The sequence below is a fragment of the Hippocampus guttulatus genome, chromosome 21, assembly GCF_054856545.1.
Source record: "Hippocampus guttulatus isolate MCC_2025c chromosome 21, RoL_Hgut_1.0, whole genome shotgun sequence".
Lineage (NCBI taxonomy): Eukaryota > Metazoa > Chordata > Actinopteri > Syngnathiformes > Syngnathidae > Hippocampus > Hippocampus guttulatus.
Window position 1 is genome coordinate 9,772,362 of NC_141281.1, and position 18,918 is coordinate 9,791,279.

Sequence of the window (18,918 nt, forward strand, 5' to 3'; positions counted from 1 at the left end):
TTTGCCGTGGCGAGAACCGCGGCAGGAAGAGGAGGGGAGGCAGCGACCGCGTGCGACTCGGAAGCGGAAGTTGACATGTCATTTTGTTTACGGGACTGCTTTAAAATGAAAAAAAAGATTGACTGGTTGCTGTTTATTGGTAGCAATGCGTGTTAAGTTGTTACGATGATGATTACAAAAATATATCGCTCCATTTTGCCTCATCTAATATGGCTGCGGAGTGACGTCAAATACAATGCCCAACGCCAAGTCTCCTGCAGTGCTAACATCGTACCAGAGCTAGCTCTACTAAAAACTACAAGCCTGCTAACTGTCTAATTCTACAAGCTCACTCATTGTAAGCCAATTCTGACCGGACTCCCTTAGGCGGCAGAATTTATATAGGCTTCGAAACGTAATCAAGCTTCTAATAAGCTAGTTTACTTTTTGTTGTGACGAGGTCTGTCACGCTAGCTGTGTTGCTGACAGCAGCCTAGCACCACTGTAGTTGTCAACTATAATGGTCAACCTAATTTTATTTCACTGGTGAAACTTCTAGTTATACGTTTTAATTCACTGTTATGTACTTTATACTACAAACAGCTATGTATAGTTACCATTTTAACTAAAGTACATAACAGTGAGTTAGCTGTCTTTACACCATATACTGTATGTATGCACAAACTCCAGTCGATGCGTTTTTCCTCCATGCTGAAAATTTCATTGAATTATAGTTAGAGACTTACAGTGCGGATCTCAAAATGTGGAGCCTTCAAAAAGCGTTACTCTTTACTGTAGTAACTTCAAATATGATCATCATAAGTGTACACATGCTTGAGTTCTGCCAAAAGGATGAACCCGACTGTCAAGGTCAAGATACGTCTCCGTCATCCCACATGATCAATTCCAGGTGGAACACGAGTATTTTGAACCTCAAACGCAACTTGGACCATTTCAGAGTTTCCTGTGAAAAGCTCACGGGTAAAAATAACACAGACTCAAGCTGCTCGTAATCAACATGACCCCTGATGTCCTGACGTTCCTCTTGCAGGGGCTTTTCCAATTGACCAAGTTCAAGGGAATTTCATTCGTTCTGTGACAAACTGCATTTTCTCTGAAACCTTTCCGACTCCGCTGAAAGGTCCAATAAGACTGGCTGCAGTTTCGAAGGTGACTACTACAGTGCCTCCTTTTTAAAACCACTAACGTATATTATAATTTTATTCCATGAGTATGTATGTCGATACCAGTATGTTGTACATTAAACTTGTTTACCGCCCCTGATTTATAGGATGCCTTGGAAGGGCTCTTGGATTTGGACGTGGCTGTGATCGTATCTGACGAATTCAGACAGTACGTCAGCGGAGGAAAACTTTTTCCTGGCTCTGAGCCTCTGGCACACAGATATGGAGGCCATCAGGTACACTTTTCACACATTTCTCAACCATTTTTGAGAAGCAAAATTAACCTGTTGTAGTTCTAAAGCAATTGTGGGTCCCTACTTTCATCTGTCATTAGTTTGGCTACTGGGCAGGTCAGCTGGGTGATGGTCGCGCACATCTTCTTGGTCACTACACGAACAGGTAAGAGAATATTAGAATAGAAATACTGTATAAATGAATTGTATGTCTGTTTTATCAAATAGTCGAGATGAATGCATGACAACATATTTCCAGAAAAGGAGAAACGTGGGAACTGCAGCTCAAAGGTTCTGGAAAAACCCCGTATTCAAGGTACTTGGTTGCTGTTTTGGGTTCATCATGGGAAATCTGCCAGGATGAGACAAATGATTGACATCAGCATTCCTCGTAAGGTCCGGTGACGGCCGAGCAGTTGTTCGCTCTTCGGTCAGGGAGTTCCTGTGTAGCGAGGCCATGTATTTCCTTGGTATCCCTACCAGCAGAGCCGCCAGGTGAGAAAAGAAGCTGCAAAAAAGGAAGGAATTGTAAACTGTAAAGTTGCCGTTTCAATTTGAAAATCTATTTTAAATTTTAAAAAAGCTGTTTATGTGTGACTAAAATTAGCTTGTCGTCAAAAAATGTTTTGTATTCAAGAAAAAATTCTGTGTTTTTGAATAAGTGAGAGAAAAAAAAGTTTTCAAATGTAATATAAAATGGTTGAATATTTTCAAATAAAGAAAATCCTAAATGTTGGAGGAAATAAGTAAATAAAATAAGATAAAAATATTTTGTATATTTGAGAATTCAGTCGATAAAAGTAGTCAATTCTGATGAAAAATATTCAACAAAAGTTATAGATTTTAATTTTAGAAAATGTTATGTATTGCAGAAAAAAGATACACATAGAGAATCAATATATATATATTTATACTGTATATATTTGAGAAGAAAATTGTGAAAAATGGTCAGTTGTTGAGAAAAAAAATGAGTGCCTTTTCTAGAATTTGTTTACATTGTTGACAAAAAACATTTGTGAAAAAGTTCCAATTTTAAGATGTTAAGGCACAATAAATGTCATGATACCGCTTTTGTTGTTGTTCTCAGCTTAGTTGTGAGTGCCGAGCCCGTTTGGAGGGATCAGTTCTACAATGGCAATGTGAAGACCGAGAGAGGTGACTTGGATTTGGATTTTTTGTGGGAATTGTGATCAGCACATCTTCTGGACAACAGAGCGTGTGACGTGTTATATCGTGTTGCGTCATCAGGGGCCGTGGTGCTGCGCTTAGCCAAATCTTGGTTCCGAATCGGCTCCTTAGAGATTTTGTCTCAAAGTGGGGAGTTGGATCTTCTCAGGTGAGCAAAACAAAAAAATGACACTTTTTAAGAAAAAACAATATTCCATCAATTGTTTTTTAAATTATTATTATTTTTGTATTTCAGAAAGCTGCTAAACTTTGTCATTGCCGAATATTTTCCTTCCATCCATTCCAACAAGTCTGATAAGTATTTGGTGAGCGATTGTATAAGATGTTGCGTTGAACCGTCCAATCCACAAAAGTATATTTTTATATTTTTGTCTAACATTTAACAACAGTATATCTTCCAGAATCTTTTACTTTTTGGGTGTATTGTTTTTTGCAGGGTTTTTTTTTTTTTCGCTCATCACATAATATCCCTTTTTTTCCCCTTAATATTTTTGCTTTTTGTGGCGGCCCGGTAGTCGAGTGGTTGGCACGTAGACTTCACAGTGCAGAGGTACTGGGTTCGATTCCAGCTCCGGCCTCCCTGTGTGGAGTTTCCATGTTCTCCCCATGCTTGCGTGGGTTTTCTCCGGGTCCTCCGGTTTCCTCCCACATTCCAAAAACATGCATGGCAGGCTGATTGAACACTCCAAATTGTCCCTAGGTGTGAGTGCGAATGGTTGTTCGTTTCTGTGTGCCCTGCAATTGGCTGGCAACCGGTTCAGGGTGTCCCCCGCCTACTGCCCGAAGACAGCTGGGATAGGCTCCAGCACCCCCCGCGACCCTAGTGAGGATAAAAGCGGTTCGGAAAATGTATGGATGAATGTATGTATTTTTGCTTTTTTTCCCAGGCATTTTATACATCGGTGGTGAATGACACCGCTCGTCTAATGGCTGAATGGATGTCAATGGGGTTTGCGCACGGTAAGAAGCTCAAGCGCCTCCCTCGGACGTTTGTCCGCGGACGAATTGAAATTTGCCATCCGTCCCCGAAGGCGTCTGCAACACCGACAACTTCAGCCTGCTGTCCGTCACCATCGACTACGGCCCGTTCGGCTTCATGGAAGCGTACGACCCCGGTGCGTTTGCGGACCTTTGTCAATTACGCGTTCGTCCGCCGATGAAAGCTGTTTGATATTCGAAATGGTTGCAGATTTTGTGCCGAACACGTCAGACGACGAGGGAAGGTACAGTATCGGAGCTCAGGTCCACGCTGGACTCTTCAACATGGAGAAACTATTAGATGCTCTTAGGCCGCTGCTTTCTGCAGCTCAGCAAGACGTGTAAGTAAGCTTGTTATTTTATAATTATTCCTCAACTTCTACACGCAGGGGCTGCAACATAAGATCAATGCTGGCCTTCAAAAGGAGTCTGTTCTTTATTTTCAGGGCTGAGATGGTTTTAAAGACATTTCTTGACATTTACCAAACGAGGTAAAGTGAACTCTCCATGTCAACTACTGGAATACTGTCATACGGTAATACATATTTATTTCTGAAATGTATCTGCTTCTAGGATGCAGCAGCTCTTCAAAGCCAAGTTGGGCCTCCTTGGGGAGAACACGGAAGATCAACATCTGGTGGAGCACCTGCTTCAGGCCAGTTTTTACTCGCATGCACCACACATGCAATGACACACAAAACATGATACAAAAAAAAAAAGTTTTTCGCAATAAATAAAACAAAACAAAAGTATTAGAGAAGTACATCGATACATGAAAAGAAATAGAAAATCTAACAACTACAAAAATTTTCAAAAATCACCCCTCCCTCCAAAAAATCTAAAATTTTATGAAAACAGAAAAGTCGGATAATTGACCCCCAAAAATTATTTTATGAAAAATACAAAGAAATCAGATGATAATAAAAATTTGTCGAAACAATGCAAAAATATTCCTCAACTCTAAATACACATGGATTATATACGTAAATACAGTAGAAGGGGGAATTCTTTTTAAGTAATTTTAAAAAAATAGCTAAGACATAAAATACAGAAATACTGTATTAATATGAATTTAAGATCGTATACAAGAGCTATATAAAAAAAAAAGACGTCTTCCTTAACAAACAAGTCTCACATTTGAATGATCCGGTCAAATAGTTATTTAATTAACAATGTCTGTTTTCATGTGCTTCCTCATCTCATTCACGAGGGTCAAAATATTACAAACAGCAGGAGAATGTTGCTAAAAGACGGAATATGTTTGCGTTTCATCCAGTTGATGGAGGACACGCGAGCAGACTTCACGATGACCTTCAGGCAGCTGAGCGAGGCTTCAGCTCATCAACTGCGCCGCAGGAACTTCACACAAGTGCGACGCCGCTCCTCTCTCAGCATCTAACTCCGTGCTGGAATAATGTCTCCTTTTATTTTATTTTTTTCTTCTTTTTTAGGCCTGGGCTCTCCAGGATTTGGCCTTGCACGGACGCTTCTCCGATTGGCTGAACGCGTACCTGCTGCGCCTCGGCAGGCAAGCCACAAACACAGTGGAAAAGATCCACACAGTGCTTTTAAATATAAATCCATCACAACAACTTGACATGCCCATAAAAGTATATAAACAGCGTAGAATGATTGTGGTGTCACGCGTCTATTTGTTGTTGCGCAGGGAGACGCATGATGAAGATGAGGATCGTCAAGCTAGGATGAAAAGTAAGCACGCAACTGCAATACAATACGCATGCAACACAACACCACATGAATGCAGATCAGCTGTGATTGGCCTCTGGTAACATGCTCGAGTGGGACACTTTTAGATAAAACTCTTCAGAGAAAAAAAAAGTCTTGGTATGACAGTGATAGCCAAATAGCATCATTGTGGAAGTCATTTTCAACAACAATGACAAAAATCCATGTTTTCCTAAAACATTCAAATATGACTTAGGCACATATGCTGTTATGTTAAGAATAGTGTCTCTTAATTGCCGGTGGGTGCGCAGGTATCCTTGTGAGTTTGTGTCGTGACAAAGTGGTGTTACAACGCTGTGGCAGGTGTGAACCCGAGATACGTGCTGAGGAACTGGATGGCAGAGTCGGCCATTCGCAAAGCAGAGAAGGATGATTTTTCAGAGGTAATTTTTTACATTTGGTGCTACTAAGAGGTAAGAGTGGGCATTTAAATCAAATGTAAAAAAAAAAAAAAAGCAATTATTTTAGAAACCGTACAAAAATATATTTTATATTTTTTTAAATGTTTTTTCAAATTAATTGAAAAACCAATGACTAAAACAAAAAAACTGACTGTAAATATTGTCTCCTTTATCTTCAGCTTTGTTGTTGTTTTGTGTGCGTGGGTTGGTTGTTGTTGCTTGTGCCCACTAGGTGGCGCTGCTTTATGACATTCTGAGGCAGCCTTTCCTGACACAAGAGGCAGCAGAGCAGGCGGGCTACGCAGACAAACCTCCCTGGTGGGCCCACCAATTGAAAGTCAGCTGCTCCTCATGAGTCGCTAAAAGTATGCAGGTGAAAAAAAAATCGACAATTTAACGTCATCGCTGTGTCTATTTATTTTTTTGTCCATTTTTTTTCGCAAATACGTATGAGTACAGTATTACACTTTTTTAGAATCAGGCTGTCGGTTATGGCTTATTCACAATAAAAAAAAAAACTTATAGTGTCAAAAGGTTCAGTGGCTGAAAAGAAATTTGGGGTGTCTAGTATTTTGTTGTCTTTGCTTTATGTGTCATTTTTCTAATTTATATTCCGGTCTAATATCTATTTTTTGCTTATGTACAATATTTTGTAAAATTTCTGACGTAAACACCTCATATTTTTTAGACACGTAGCTACTACCGAATGCTTTGACTGGTGCCATTCCCATTAGCTATTCACATTTTTTCAGGATTTACTTTATTTACAGTTTTTTTTTTTTTTTTTTAGATTCAGCATTTTATTTTTAAGACTACTTACATGCATGTAAACCTGATGCCAGAATATATACACCTCTTGCACACAATGTTGGCTTCAAATTTCAAGCTGTAAACTTAATGGGGGTCACGCTTCTTCTGCATGGCGTGCATCAGTTCTGACATAAAGTCACCGCCACCTCCTCCATCGCCATCTCCTCTATCGCCATCTCTTCTTCCATGAAGAGAAGGCGTAGACCTCTTAGGCGGAGGCGGCGGCATCTTTTTCAACGACCCAGAAGGCCTCACCGGAGCCCTTTGTGGGGCAGCGGCAGCCATTGTGGGAGGGGGCGGAGGAGGTGGTGGAGGCGGCACCCCCGTGAGCGGAGGCGGTAAAAATCCTGGATCAGGAGGTGGCGGCGGCAGGTTCGTGCTCTTGAAACTTGGACGAGCAGGCGGTAGGGTTTTCATGTGAGGCGGGGGCGGCGGTAGGGTCTTCACGGGTGGCGGAGGAGGTGGATGCGAGCCAAAGTTGGCCGCCGGAGGAGGTGGAGGGAGGAAGTCTGGCGGGGAGTCGTCGACGGGTGGCGGAGGGGGAGGCGGAGGGGGAAGGTTATCTGCGGCCAGGGGAGGCAGCGGGAGTTTGGTCATTGGACGTCGTGGTTGGGGGGCAGGTTTGGGGGAAGATTTGGTTGGAAGAGGAGGACAAGCGAATGCACAGTTGGGAGCTGGTAGAGGAGGAGGAGGCGGCGGAGGGGGTAGAGTTCCGATAAGTGGGGGAGGTGGTGGGGGTAGGGTTCCGCCAAGTGGGGGAGGGGGTGGCCATAGGGTTGCGCCAAGTGGGGGAGGGGGTGGCGGTAGGGTTGCGCCAAGAGGAGGAGGAGGGGGGAGGGTTCCACCAAGTGGGGGAGGGGGTGGCGGTAGTGTTGCGCCAAGAGGGGGAGGCGCTGGGGGGAGGGTTTTGCCAAGTTGAGGAGGTGGTGGTGGGGGGAGGTCTTCGCCTAGTGGGGGTGGAGGAGGAGAAGGCGACATGTTGTTTGCGTGGCCGTTGGCGACCTGGCTTTGCGATTGTTCTGTGAACCCAGAATAAAAAAAATTGTTAAAAGGTGACCCGTGCGCATTTTGCGGGTGTGCGCGTGCGTTTACTTTGGCCTGACGTAACGCTGCAGCTTGCCCACGCGGAACCGACGGCCGCCTTCTTCTCGGCTGTTTTGAAGTTTTCAAACAAGTTGGAGCCGTACTGCGAGACACGCGTTTCATATAATGAACAATGTTGATGACATCATCGTCGTCATAAGAAGAAATACCTTTGCGATGCGTATTCCAGTGACCCACAGGTTCATGGTCCAGGCGTCGTCGCAGCACAAATACTTAATGTACTGAGAGTCCTTCTGGATCTGCGGATGCTACACACAAACACAAACATTCCTGAACACAAAGTACCAGAAATAAATTGCTCACTATTTTCCATTCGTAAACCTGACATTCACGTGATACACTTTTTGTACATCGGTCGTTTGCCTTACTTTGAGCACAAAGCAAAAGTCGCTGGGCGCTTTATGCTTTGCTCGGAAGTCTTTTCCGTAGTAAACGTTGACGTTGTCGAACTGCACGAAGCACACCAGATCACGAGACGACTGCGGAGGAGGAAAAAAAAAAAAAAAGACAGCAGCTCTATGTAATATAATCCTTGCGATAAAAATCCCTCACTCGGGATTAAACATTTCTTACAAATGATTAATGACTCGATAGTGATTAGTGGACATTTTAGTGAATTGTCTTGGTCCAGTATATAAAAATCCATATGTAGTGGTAGGCGAGTAGGGAATGGGTGAATGATTCCCAGGCCTTTGAACCCTGACCTTGGTCTTGCCTTTGGGCACGTAATAAATCCCGGAGGCTCTGAGCTGGAAGAGGCGGGGCTTCCATGACTTCTTGCCGTCCTCTTTGAGGTGCAGGACCCCCTCCAAGTCGGGCACCATAATGGACGTCCCACAGAAGTTCTCCTGTTTACAGAGGGGGGGTGAGAGACAACCTTACATACTGTTAGTGTACATAGTATGTTTCAGTTCAAGAATATATATATAATAATCGACTATATCAAATTAGCGATAGATTTTTTTTCTCCAAATTCTTATTTGGCTGTCTGACTTTAAATGGACGATTAATCCTTCATGTTGAAGATAAAGGGGAACGTGTATTTTCTGTTGGTGGGCGTCACAGCGGTGAAAATGGTTTGCACGTCAGGCTCACAGTGCAGGGATGGAGGGTTCGATTCCGCGTCCGGCCTTCCTGTGTGGAGTTTGCATGTTCTCCCTGTGCCTGCGTGGGTTTTCTGCGGGTACCTCAGTTTCCTCCCACATTCCAAATACATGCATGGCAGGTTAATGGAACACTCTAAATTGTCGCTAGGTGTGATTGTGAGCGCGAATGGTTGTTCGTCTACGTGTGCCCTGCGATTGGCTGGCAACCAGTTCAGGGTTTCCCCTGCCTACTGCCCCGAAGACAGCTGGGTTAGGCTCCAGCATGCCCGCCTCCCCTTATGAGGATAAGCGGAATAGAAAACAGATGGATGGATGTATTTTGGATCACTTTAAATAATCAAATTTCAGGTTTAAAAACATTGTTGTTGTTTTTAATCGTTGTCAAAATGGGTCAAATGTGACACCAACAGTACGTCCAAATTCAAAAATAATGACCGAGAGAACAACGTACCTTGATCAAGATCTCCTTGTCTTTGTCCTTCATGTCTTTCAGCACCTTCTTGTCCTTCTTCCACAAGTAGAATTTCTGCACACAGAAGACACTCGGTGGAAATACGATCTGGCCTATCAATCGGTCTATTGTATCCATGGATTGAGCTCTACATTGACGGTACTGACCTGCGGGTTTTTGAAGACTTCATACTTGTCTGAACTCTCCCGAAAGAGGATTTGGTTCTCGCTGTCCCTGGTCCAAGCCAGGAGGGGCTCTACAAGGTGTTCGTGATCCTCAAAGGTCCTCTCTAGCACCACAACAATAAATAAATAAATAGAAGCAAGGAACTATAATTTGGTCTTGAAACCTTAACCCAGGTTGTAAACCATCATTTGAAACGTTGACTTAAAAGTCCCATTTAAAGTCTTTACCTTTGTGTGAAACCCTGGCATCTGTTTCATTTAAAGTGTTCTAGTTTCAATACAATTGCACCATTGTCTGTTCCGAATGGGCTTGAAGGAATATGGGAAGATGTCCAAAAAGTACAAAGTCTTCCAAGAGGACTAATTCGACCATCAAAAGCCGCTTTAGACGTCCTCACACACACACACACACCATGTGCTTTTGTGCACTTGAGCAATCACAGCTGAGCACCAGAGAAATGGCCGGCATGGTTGTGATATATAGCCGCCTTACTGAGGCATTTAGTCGGACGTTTAAAGAGACGCGAAGCAGGAAGCAGCACGCAGCTCTGCTTTGAACCGCGGCGGGTGCAGAGCCGACACATGGCGGGCTTTGAAAGTTAAGCTAGCCGGGTGTTAGGGTCGTGTTGGTGGAGGTTATATGTCATCTGTCTTGAACCAAAGTTGGAGGAAGCCTCCCTCCGTCTTTGTCTTCACTCTAGACAAACATTCACGTTGTTTTCCGACCATGCCAGGCTAACTCACACAAAACGTTGACACGTAGCAACGCTACAATTAGCATCGCGCGCGTCAGATCGGCTAAATTTAACAATCATGCGGGCAAGACGGAAATTCTCGTTTCCTCTTTTTCTTTTGAGTGAGGACAGGACATCAGCTAATGTTAAAAATAAGCGCGAATGAATGATAGCTAGCGCTAGTGCTGCGTGACTCTATTAAGTCATTCACTCCCAAAGACGTTTTTAAACGTCTTTTCAGACTTGGTCCAGAATTGGCTGGTACTGAATGAGTTAAAAGAAATGCGCATCTGCTGACCGAGCTGCAGTTCTGGGTTGGTCTCGGACAGGCTCCAGTCCACGTTGTAGTCGCAGTGCGTCTTCTCGCAGAGGTTGTCCAGCACCTCTCTCACGTTCTGCCTCTCGTCCACCATCAACGTTTTGGAGCTGCCGTCGTTCATGCACACCTTCACCACGAGCTAAAGCACACGACAAAGCGTTACTTAGAAAACCAGTCCATTTTTTTTTCTGATGAGCCTTGATAATCAGTGCCTGCTTTACCTTTTTCACTTTTGCTTCTTTGAGCTTCTCCAGAGCCAGCTTGATTTTGTCTGCCTTGATCTGAGCTTCAATCTCTTCCTATGGAGCCACCAAAGAAGCAATCACCAAAATATGAGACCATAATTTGAAACCCAGAGTAGTTTTTTTCCCCCTAGTCAGAGCTCAGAATTCCCCTTTTTCATGAAGAATGCATGAGTGGAACAGTTCTTCTACTGGATCTCATTAAGTACAATGTAAACAAGCTACCTTAGAGGTGTGCAGAACATCAAATTTGATGTAAATATGGAACATTACAGATCATAAAATATGTTCCACTCTGCATGAGTATGATGTGTTCCAGCTGTTTGGCTTTTTTTTTTTTTTTTTTTTGTGGAGAAAAAAAGAATCAGAAGCTGTTGTGGACTCACCATCGTAGGTTTGCTAGATTGCGGGGGTGGAGGCGGTAAAGTGGATGCGGTGGACGAGGGGAAGGCGGTGGACGAGTCGCTGGAGAGCGGAGGGTTTGAGGAGGCCGGGCCGACACTCGGAGGCGGCAAAGGCTCGGGCTGAGGCTCCTTCAGACTCTCGATCTCGGCCGCCAGCTTCTCCTCTGTGGCGTTGAGGTCGGCCACCAAGTCGGCCATCAGAGCATCCAAGTCGTTGTCCTCCAGCTCATTCAGAGACGCTGTCGTCAAATCAAGGCAAATATCAGGTCAGTAGCGGACATGACAGCTCTCGTTTACTTGTACGCCAAACATATACATTTTTACATTTCGTATGTCAATATGGTACAATAAATATGATATAGAGAAGAAATATTACAGAACAATAAATATGATGCTAACGTTTGACAGAGGTTTCGACATGAACCCTTTCATGCACCAATAATGATAACCTGTAACCTGATAGTAGTAACCGCTGTCCTTGATAGGGTGTAAATATGAAACAAAGGTAAATAAATAAATCGATAAATAATTCTGTACAGTTGCGACATTAGAAGTTAGTAGACCATTAAATCCATACATGACATATGAAGGAACAAAAATAGGGCACAATGAGGCCCAGCGGCTATTAAATATGGTGTAATTGTGAGCATGCTCACTTCCTGAAAGTAAATCAAAAGCCTCTTTGTCTGCTTGGAGTCAATAGATGTCCTGTATTGTTGCTTAATTTGTTTTATGAACCCTTCCCAACTGTAGCAGAAGTGGACTCGTGTCCTTTCGTAACCTTCCACTCACCCTGATGATCACAGAGTCAACACTTTTGCGCTTCCGGTGACCAAAAAAGTGGCTTGATCTCATTTTAATACTTATTCTTATCATTGTTTTATTGTTATAGCTGAGGCCTTGTTTTACAGCTTCAGAGTCGGACGTCAAGTTGTTCGGGCCCCGACGCACAATTTAATCTTTGTCCCGCTTTTAACAGCTGCCACATGTGCTGCCAAGCAACTTGAAATACTTCTCCACATGCGGGCCACAAAGAGACAAACAGGACAGTCGGTCCCTCCGCTCACAAAATACACCCATGTACCCCATTAGGATGATAACCGAAATCTAATAGTTGTACTCGCTTAGTATCGTGAATGCTTCTTGGAAAGGAAGAATCAGCCCCTGACACCAATTTCACTAATTGACACAAAATTGGTTGGACACAAAAAAGTCTGAAGGCCCCATGTAAGAAATTGAACAGGGAGTCGGCCATTTTGGTTAGAAGCAGCCATTTCAGGCAAATTTCACAGCAGAGAGCTGAGACTCCAATTTTACCGATAAAAATGAAATTTGGTGGACATGTCTATCGTGACAGGATGGAGGATTTATTTATTTATTTTGTTTCATTGGGACAGTGCACAAGAATAAACAGTGTAATTGCGCTGGATTTAGCATAAATGCTCGTTTTCAGCCGTAGTGCCAAGGCGGGAAGATCTTTGCTGGAAATTGAGCAGGAAATCAATCATTTTAGTTCAAAATATAATTCCAGGGCTGTCACGGGCCAAGTTTTGCCAAACAACACCAAATTTGGTGAACACTTGAACAAGCCTCAAGGATCGATGACAAAAGTCAAAGAGGTAGTCGGTTGGCCATTTTGGTTTGAAACTGCCATTTCAGGTGAATTCCAAGGCTCTCACTATGAAAGCCAGTCGGTCCCCGATACCAGTTGACTCACCCAGTTTGAAATTGGGTGGACATTGAATGATTGCAGGAACACAAACAACAATTTTTATCATGGATTGTGGACTAACACACAGCAAAGGTTTGACCCTCTAAAGCTATTTTGTGTCATGCCAATGCTGTGCAGGTGAACTCATAAAGAACAACAGTGAACACAACATCACCATTGAAGCCGATGGAGAGGTTGACTTCTTGCTCGGCTTCGGGTGGAGACGAGGGGGGCGGCGCTGGTTCTTGTCCCAGACTCTGCCAGGGGGAGAAAAACAGTCAGTGTGTGTCGTTACATATATGCACACAGTACACTGTCAGCTAATCAGCAACACATTGGCGAGTGCTCTGAAGCGCGCTGTAAAAATTGAAGCCAGACCAATTTGCATGTCGAATGATTAGGTCATGATTCTGTTTTTGTTTTTAGATCAGAGTTGGTTTGGTTTCACAGTTGACTGTCATGGTTTTGTTCTGTTTGTGAACAATAGGTGGGACTAGATGGATTCTCCTCCAGCGTCGCACCTGTTGGTCATCATGGTAATAGTTCCTGTAAGTGTTTCTGTTCATAGATTTTGATCAGTACTCCCTGGTTCTCCTGCCTCCGATTTTTCTGGGGTCCACTACCATCGCGCATTACACGACTGACTAAAAGCCTAACTGACATGCCAACGTTCTCACCAACGACTCAACTCTTATCTGGAGCTGACATTTCACCAAACGCCCTTCCAGCCCCCCTCATGTACTTCTTGTATTTATCACCCCTTCCCATTTTTGATGGCGTTCAGTTAGCTAACGGCAGCCTGGAGAAAACACTTGGGGCCTATAACGCATTATTTTTTTCAGTTAATCCAATTAAAAACAAACACATGCAACTTGTCGATTCCAATCTGATTTGAAAACATAGAAAAGGGAAATTCCTATATCAGTTGTCATGGTGAGGGGGCGGGGCTGACCTGCGTCAGGAGGTCCATCTCGCCCAGCAGGTCGCTGAACATGGCGTCGATGTCATCCATCTGTCACAGAAAAGGGGACAAATCACGGAAACGTGACTTTTTAATGACACGTTACAAATAGTTGCAGTGGTGCATCAACTAAGTCTGAGATTGAACAACCAAGTCAAAGGGCAAGCAGAGCTGCGTTGAGTTTCAGTGAATGCTCAGATTGGTGTTAGCTAATGACATTAGCTTCGTGATAAGCAGCACAGACTTGATTGCTGCGTGAAGTTGTCAAAGTGGTGACGGTGAGAGGGAAAGCTACATGCGCCACATTTGCATCCGCCATAGTAATTGGCATGTGTGAAGTGCTGCCGGCTCAAACGAAAATGCTGTTATTGTCAATTGTAGCTTCAAAAATGTAAGTTTGTGTCATGGTAATATAATGCAATTTAGAAATGTTGCGAATATTGTATACTTTAAAATAAAATCGTGGCGAGTTAGCATGTTAGCATGTATGTTAATATCTGCCGAGTGTGAGCTGGATGGAGCCGTTATGAGAAACGACAGGCGTGGAATGTGCGGAAGGAGCCGAGCAAATCCATTTGAAAGGAGCGTACGATGCGTGAAACGCACCTGACATTTTCTGTGGCTTTTGAACGCCTTCGCCGACATGACATTTGCATGGGGTCCAGAGACCGCGTTAAACAGACATGCGACACGATCACCCAGGCTCCACGCAAAACAGGACGGGATCAAAAGTTAGCTTTTGTTTTCAATAACCCGCGGCCATGTTTTTCTTTTCACGGTCTCTCTCTCTTCGCAGGCTTGTTTGGGCTCGCGGTCATGTTTACTTTTTGATCTGGAGCAGAATTCAAGCCAATGTAATCATTTCCAAAGCAAAGGTATGCTACATTTTAAAGGCCTCACTTTTTTTTTTAAACAAAATCCTCTTCAATTCTCATCGGAACGTGCTTGTGTCACTGCTTTTAGGTTCGTATCACTTCCACACCAAAACATCTTCACCTCTGAGGAAGAGGAAGTGGTTGCTATTTAGCACTCGCTATGTTGTAATGCTTAAGCAAATGATGACAAAGTCACAACCACACTTATAAGGCCAAACGTGAACCAAGAAGCAATAACTTAGAAGCAATAATGACAATGACAAAACAGATAGACAGGCAAGAAACTCCCCATCTATTACCCTATTTAATAGAAACGTTGAATATTGTCTGCTGCAAGGGGATCTGCTGTTGTGCCAACCTAAAAAAAACCCAACCTAAAATAAAATTCTTTATCTCATAGTCAAAAAAAAAACATACAAGTAATGTGTATTTTTCTTTTGGTTTCTTTTCTTCAATTAGAGGAGCCTTGAGCTAATGTAGCGGGGTGGGGGGGGGGGGGTTGTTCGTTTGTTTTGTTTTTAATTACCACACAATTTTGGCAAAGCTTTGGGAACACACTTTGAAAGTAAGTCCAGTGTTTGTCTTCTTCCCCAGAACACATTTTGCAAATTGATAAAAGACAGAAAAAAATTCGTGTGCACAGAAATGTTGTTGTCATCGTTGTTAACCTAATCGCCCCGCCTCCTTTCGCGACTTCACTTTGCCGATTATCAAGTTGGCGTACAGAAACGTGATGTCATTGTTTCAAAATCACACTCGGTAGAAATGTGTGAAAGCCGACACCCAGTTTTAGTGCGTATTCTTTATGCTTTGCGGCACAAAAGTACTTGTCCCGATATTTTTGTCCTTCACTTGCAACCAGTGAACCAAATGACTTTTCAGTCCTACAGCTATTATTTTTGCATGATTATGATTTTGCCTGCCCTCTGCCCATGCGTCTCTTTGCACCATTGGGCCCCTGTTCCGCTCAAAAATACGCTATGGGTCAGCTTTTTAAAAAAAATAAAATAAAATAAAAAATGAAAAAGATACAACACGAAAGAAAAAACAAACCACTTCTGGCATTAAGAGAAATGTAAAATAAACCACAGGCGGGCGTGTGACTTCTGCATTCACGTTATCCCTGCACGCTTCGACTTTGTCTTTTCACATAACGTTGGGACTTCAGAAATCAAGAGCCTATAAACTTCTCACGTGTGCAAGGAGGGTCCACACACACACACACACGCACACACACACACGTACCCCAAAAAATGTGTCCGTCCTTTCTCAATGCGATGCTTTTTATCTTTTTAAACCTTTCGATAAAAATTTGCAACATGCTTTGAATAAAAGCATCAATTTCAAAATCGTCGCAATGAATAACAAAGGACAGAAAAGCAGAAGCGCTACCAACAAATCACTTGAACTCACCTTTTCCAATCTGTGTGTGTGTGTGTGTACGTACAGTATATAAATAAGGGTGGATGTATATATCCGTCACGAAAAAGCCGTCATGGACATCAGTTTATAAAAAAATAAAAATAAATAAAGAGTTGTCCAGCAAAACAAGGCCTCTCGATAGCGGCGAGCGTTATTTTCCGGGTGTGTTGCCGAGCGTTAGCTCATCCGCTGCTTCTTTCTTTTTTTCTTTTTCTTTTTTGACAGCCTCCTTCCTGCCCAATGCGGAAGTTCACGTCCAGACCTGCCGCTACATTCCTGCACAACACTTTCACAACACTCGTGTCTGGGCCCGCGACCAACCGACAGCCTGTTCCCGAGAGTTTGCTCAACAATACCAAGTGTCGCTGTTAATAATTGACCCTGAGTCAAAGAAATTGATTGCACACAATCTGTCATCCCCCCCCTTGCAGATTTGCCAGTACGCGGGGCGTGGCAAGCGCCGCAGGAGGAAGCTCGCTGGGATCGTAGTGTAATTGTTCACACGGCTGACTTCCATTCCTGCGAAGTAACCAACAGCGAGGTTGGACGCTTGCCTTTCTTTACGTGTCTTTTGGATTGACTGGTACGGCGTTGGTCCTCCAAGTTTGTGCTGCTAACACAAACCGCTTTCTTTGATTGACAAGACATTTTTCTTCCTGCGGTGCTTCCAATCAGCAGAGAATATCTTGCGGTGGGGCGAGGTCAGAAGTCTGGCGGGGGGTACAGCGAGCAGAGGCGGGCTATAGAGTTCTGAGTTGCAGAGGAAGCTCTTATCTGAGTGGCGGGTGGGGGTGGGGGGGTTCGGATGACTGCTTTATTTGCATCTCTTCTTGAGTCAACTTGGGAGGCCCATCAGCAGCCGCGATATGACTTTAATGTTACTACACTTGGATCTCAGCAGGACACTTTACCCCTCTATGTTTTTTTTTTCCTTTGGGGGGGGGGGGGGCTACCTCTGCTCTGTTTTCATCTGTGCTTCAGGAATCCTGCCTCCACATTCCTGAATATCATCCATGCATATGGTCCAAGGCAGTGGTTGTCAATCTTTTTTACACCAAGTACCGCCTCAAAAAAAAATAGCCCTCCAAATACAAAGTCGATGACGCAACACAAAGTGCGATTGGAATAGACCATTGTGGCAAAATAGGTGACTCCAACTACCGTCACATCAACACAAAAATTGCTCCTCTTTCAGTGTAGTGTCCTATATTCGTTTTATTGAACCACAAAAACATAGAGCGGTTGTCAAGGAAGAAGCAGGTTGCCATGAAAAGAAAAAAATAAGGTGAGACAGGATTTTTGAGAGGCTGGTTCACCTCATTTAGTCCGTCCTGGAGGGACTAAATTTGAGACCGTGCATTTTTACATTTTCTGGATTGCGAATTGAAGATGTCCAAAGCCCTCTCGGATCACCTTTTGAATGAAGCAAATTCAGCTGCCAACATGTCCTCCATTAGCAGCCATTTAACACCCTGATAAATGCTTAGAGACAGACAGCAAAGCGGAGGTCGCAATTATCCATCTGTCACAGATAGGGTGGTCCAAACAATAAAAGCTCTTTATAGCTCAGCAGCTTTATTAACTCATTCACTCCCAAAGACGTTTTTAAACGTCTTTTCAGACTTGGTCTAGAATTGGATGGTACTGAATGAGTTAATTATAAACGTTTGATGCCGAGCAGGAGTTACTTGGCAATAAAGAAACCAAACAAAGGAGCCCATCGGCCTTTTTTTTTTTTTTTTTTGAAGCCCAGATGGCAAGCTGTGAAGCTGCATGCTTCCAGAACCATTAGTCACGTTCAATCCAGGCGTGCCTGGAAATGCCTTTTTAGTTCGCTCTTTTACGGTGCTTTCAAAGAAATAAAACGGGGCCGATAATGGCAAAAGCAGCGGGGAGCGTTGAAGACAATATCCCATTTGTCAAAGTGTGATGTGAAACGTTGGGTGTTTTTCTTTGTACTAGGCCGTGACACGCAAGCCGTTTGGCATTGAACTCACTGGGCGGCTACCAAGAGCAAGGGAAAGATAGCATGGAGAAAACCACTACCTGAGTTTGGGTCCACTCATTCCTCCTGTGGGCGTAAATAAGGAAATAGCCCTGGAGGGGAAGTATACCTGACTTCAGCCCTAACGTAGCTGAGATTTATTGGATGATATAGGATGGTTGAAGATTTTGTATTTTAACGTCTTTAGGAACAGTGGACAGTTTATCATGTTATCAGGTTACAGGTTGCATGAAAGGGTTAAATATGTTTACTAATGCGATAGGATAGTCTCCCATTTCTTGACAGCAAGCAGAAGTCACAGGAACCCTAGTTGAGGGAAGCTGCGCCGAGTGCACGCTCTTGAAAAATGTCTTTAGCGGTATTTCTTACCGTCGCGATAGCCCCACTAGTCCTTTTGCATTCCTGCTTTGTGCCGTAGTTAGATGTGTATCCGTGTACAACGGGGGGGGCTAGTTGTTGACAACACGACGGTGACCGCGTTTAAGGACTAGCAGCTGTCTCAACATTCAGGCGTTGCTGAAAAACACAAGAAGAATAAGGGAAAAAAAACAACTGAAGGGAGCGCAAGGGTCACAGGAGAGTCAACAGTGAATCAAATGAAAAGTGACAGTCATCTAGGGGGAAAAAAAACCTAAACATGACACAGCAAGATTCTGCCCTCTACTGATCTATTTATCTAGTTAGCATACAATAAATACAATATGCATTTTTACTTAAACTTATTTTAAGTAAAAGGCTTTCCGGAAAGGTTCCGGACAGACTTGGGATTCCACAATCGCAGACACAGATCAGAAAAAAAAAAAAAAAAGAGACAAATAAATGCAAATGCGACAAAGGTACGACAGAGGATGCTGATAAACAAAGAGCCTGGAAAAAGTGA

The 18,918-nt window shown here is 43.4% G+C and overlaps 2 protein-coding genes across 4 annotated transcripts; one reads left to right on the forward strand and one right to left on the reverse strand.

The window, feature by feature from the left end:
• Positions 1 to 5: 5 nt before the first annotated feature.
• LOC147187059 (uncharacterized) lies at positions 6 to 6,081 on the forward strand. 2 transcript variants are annotated; one of them, XM_086101737.1, is made up of 19 exons: positions 6 to 960; positions 1,031 to 1,149; positions 1,271 to 1,399; positions 1,498 to 1,562; positions 1,656 to 1,712; positions 1,793 to 1,891; positions 2,484 to 2,551; positions 2,645 to 2,732; positions 2,820 to 2,889; positions 3,472 to 3,544; positions 3,616 to 3,699; positions 3,774 to 3,903; positions 4,009 to 4,053; positions 4,136 to 4,217; positions 4,839 to 4,931; positions 5,014 to 5,090; positions 5,229 to 5,272; positions 5,612 to 5,691; positions 5,942 to 6,081. In XM_086101737.1, exons 1-19 carry the CDS (start codon positions 741 to 743, stop codon positions 6,062 to 6,064), a joined length of 1,746 nt encoding a protein of 581 aa, XP_085957863.1. In that variant the 5' UTR covers positions 6 to 740; the 3' UTR covers positions 6,065 to 6,081. The 2 variants fall into 2 exon arrangements, with proteins under 2 accessions (XP_085957863.1, XP_085957862.1); XM_086101736.1 differs by having other exon boundaries at positions 5,014 to 5,272.
• apbb1ip (amyloid beta (A4) precursor protein-binding, family B, member 1 interacting protein) lies at positions 4,708 to 18,547 on the reverse strand. Of its 2 annotated transcripts, none has more exons than XM_086101735.1 (13): positions 18,408 to 18,547; positions 13,728 to 13,787; positions 12,951 to 13,032; positions 11,047 to 11,303; positions 10,640 to 10,717; positions 10,398 to 10,557; positions 9,348 to 9,469; positions 9,181 to 9,255; positions 8,328 to 8,471; positions 7,992 to 8,102; positions 7,773 to 7,871; positions 7,612 to 7,705; positions 4,708 to 7,538 (listed from the first exon to the last, which is right to left on the reverse strand). In XM_086101735.1, the coding sequence occupies exons 2-13, from the start codon at positions 13,785 to 13,787 to the stop codon at positions 6,604 to 6,606; spliced, it is 2,217 nt and encodes a 738-aa protein (XP_085957861.1). In that variant the 5' UTR covers positions 18,408 to 18,547; the 3' UTR covers positions 4,708 to 6,603. The 2 variants fall into 2 exon arrangements, with proteins under 2 accessions (XP_085957861.1, XP_085957860.1); XM_086101734.1 differs by lacking the exon at positions 18,408 to 18,547 and adding an exon at positions 16,025 to 16,339.
• Between the last annotated feature and the right edge of the window lie 371 nt (positions 18,548 to 18,918).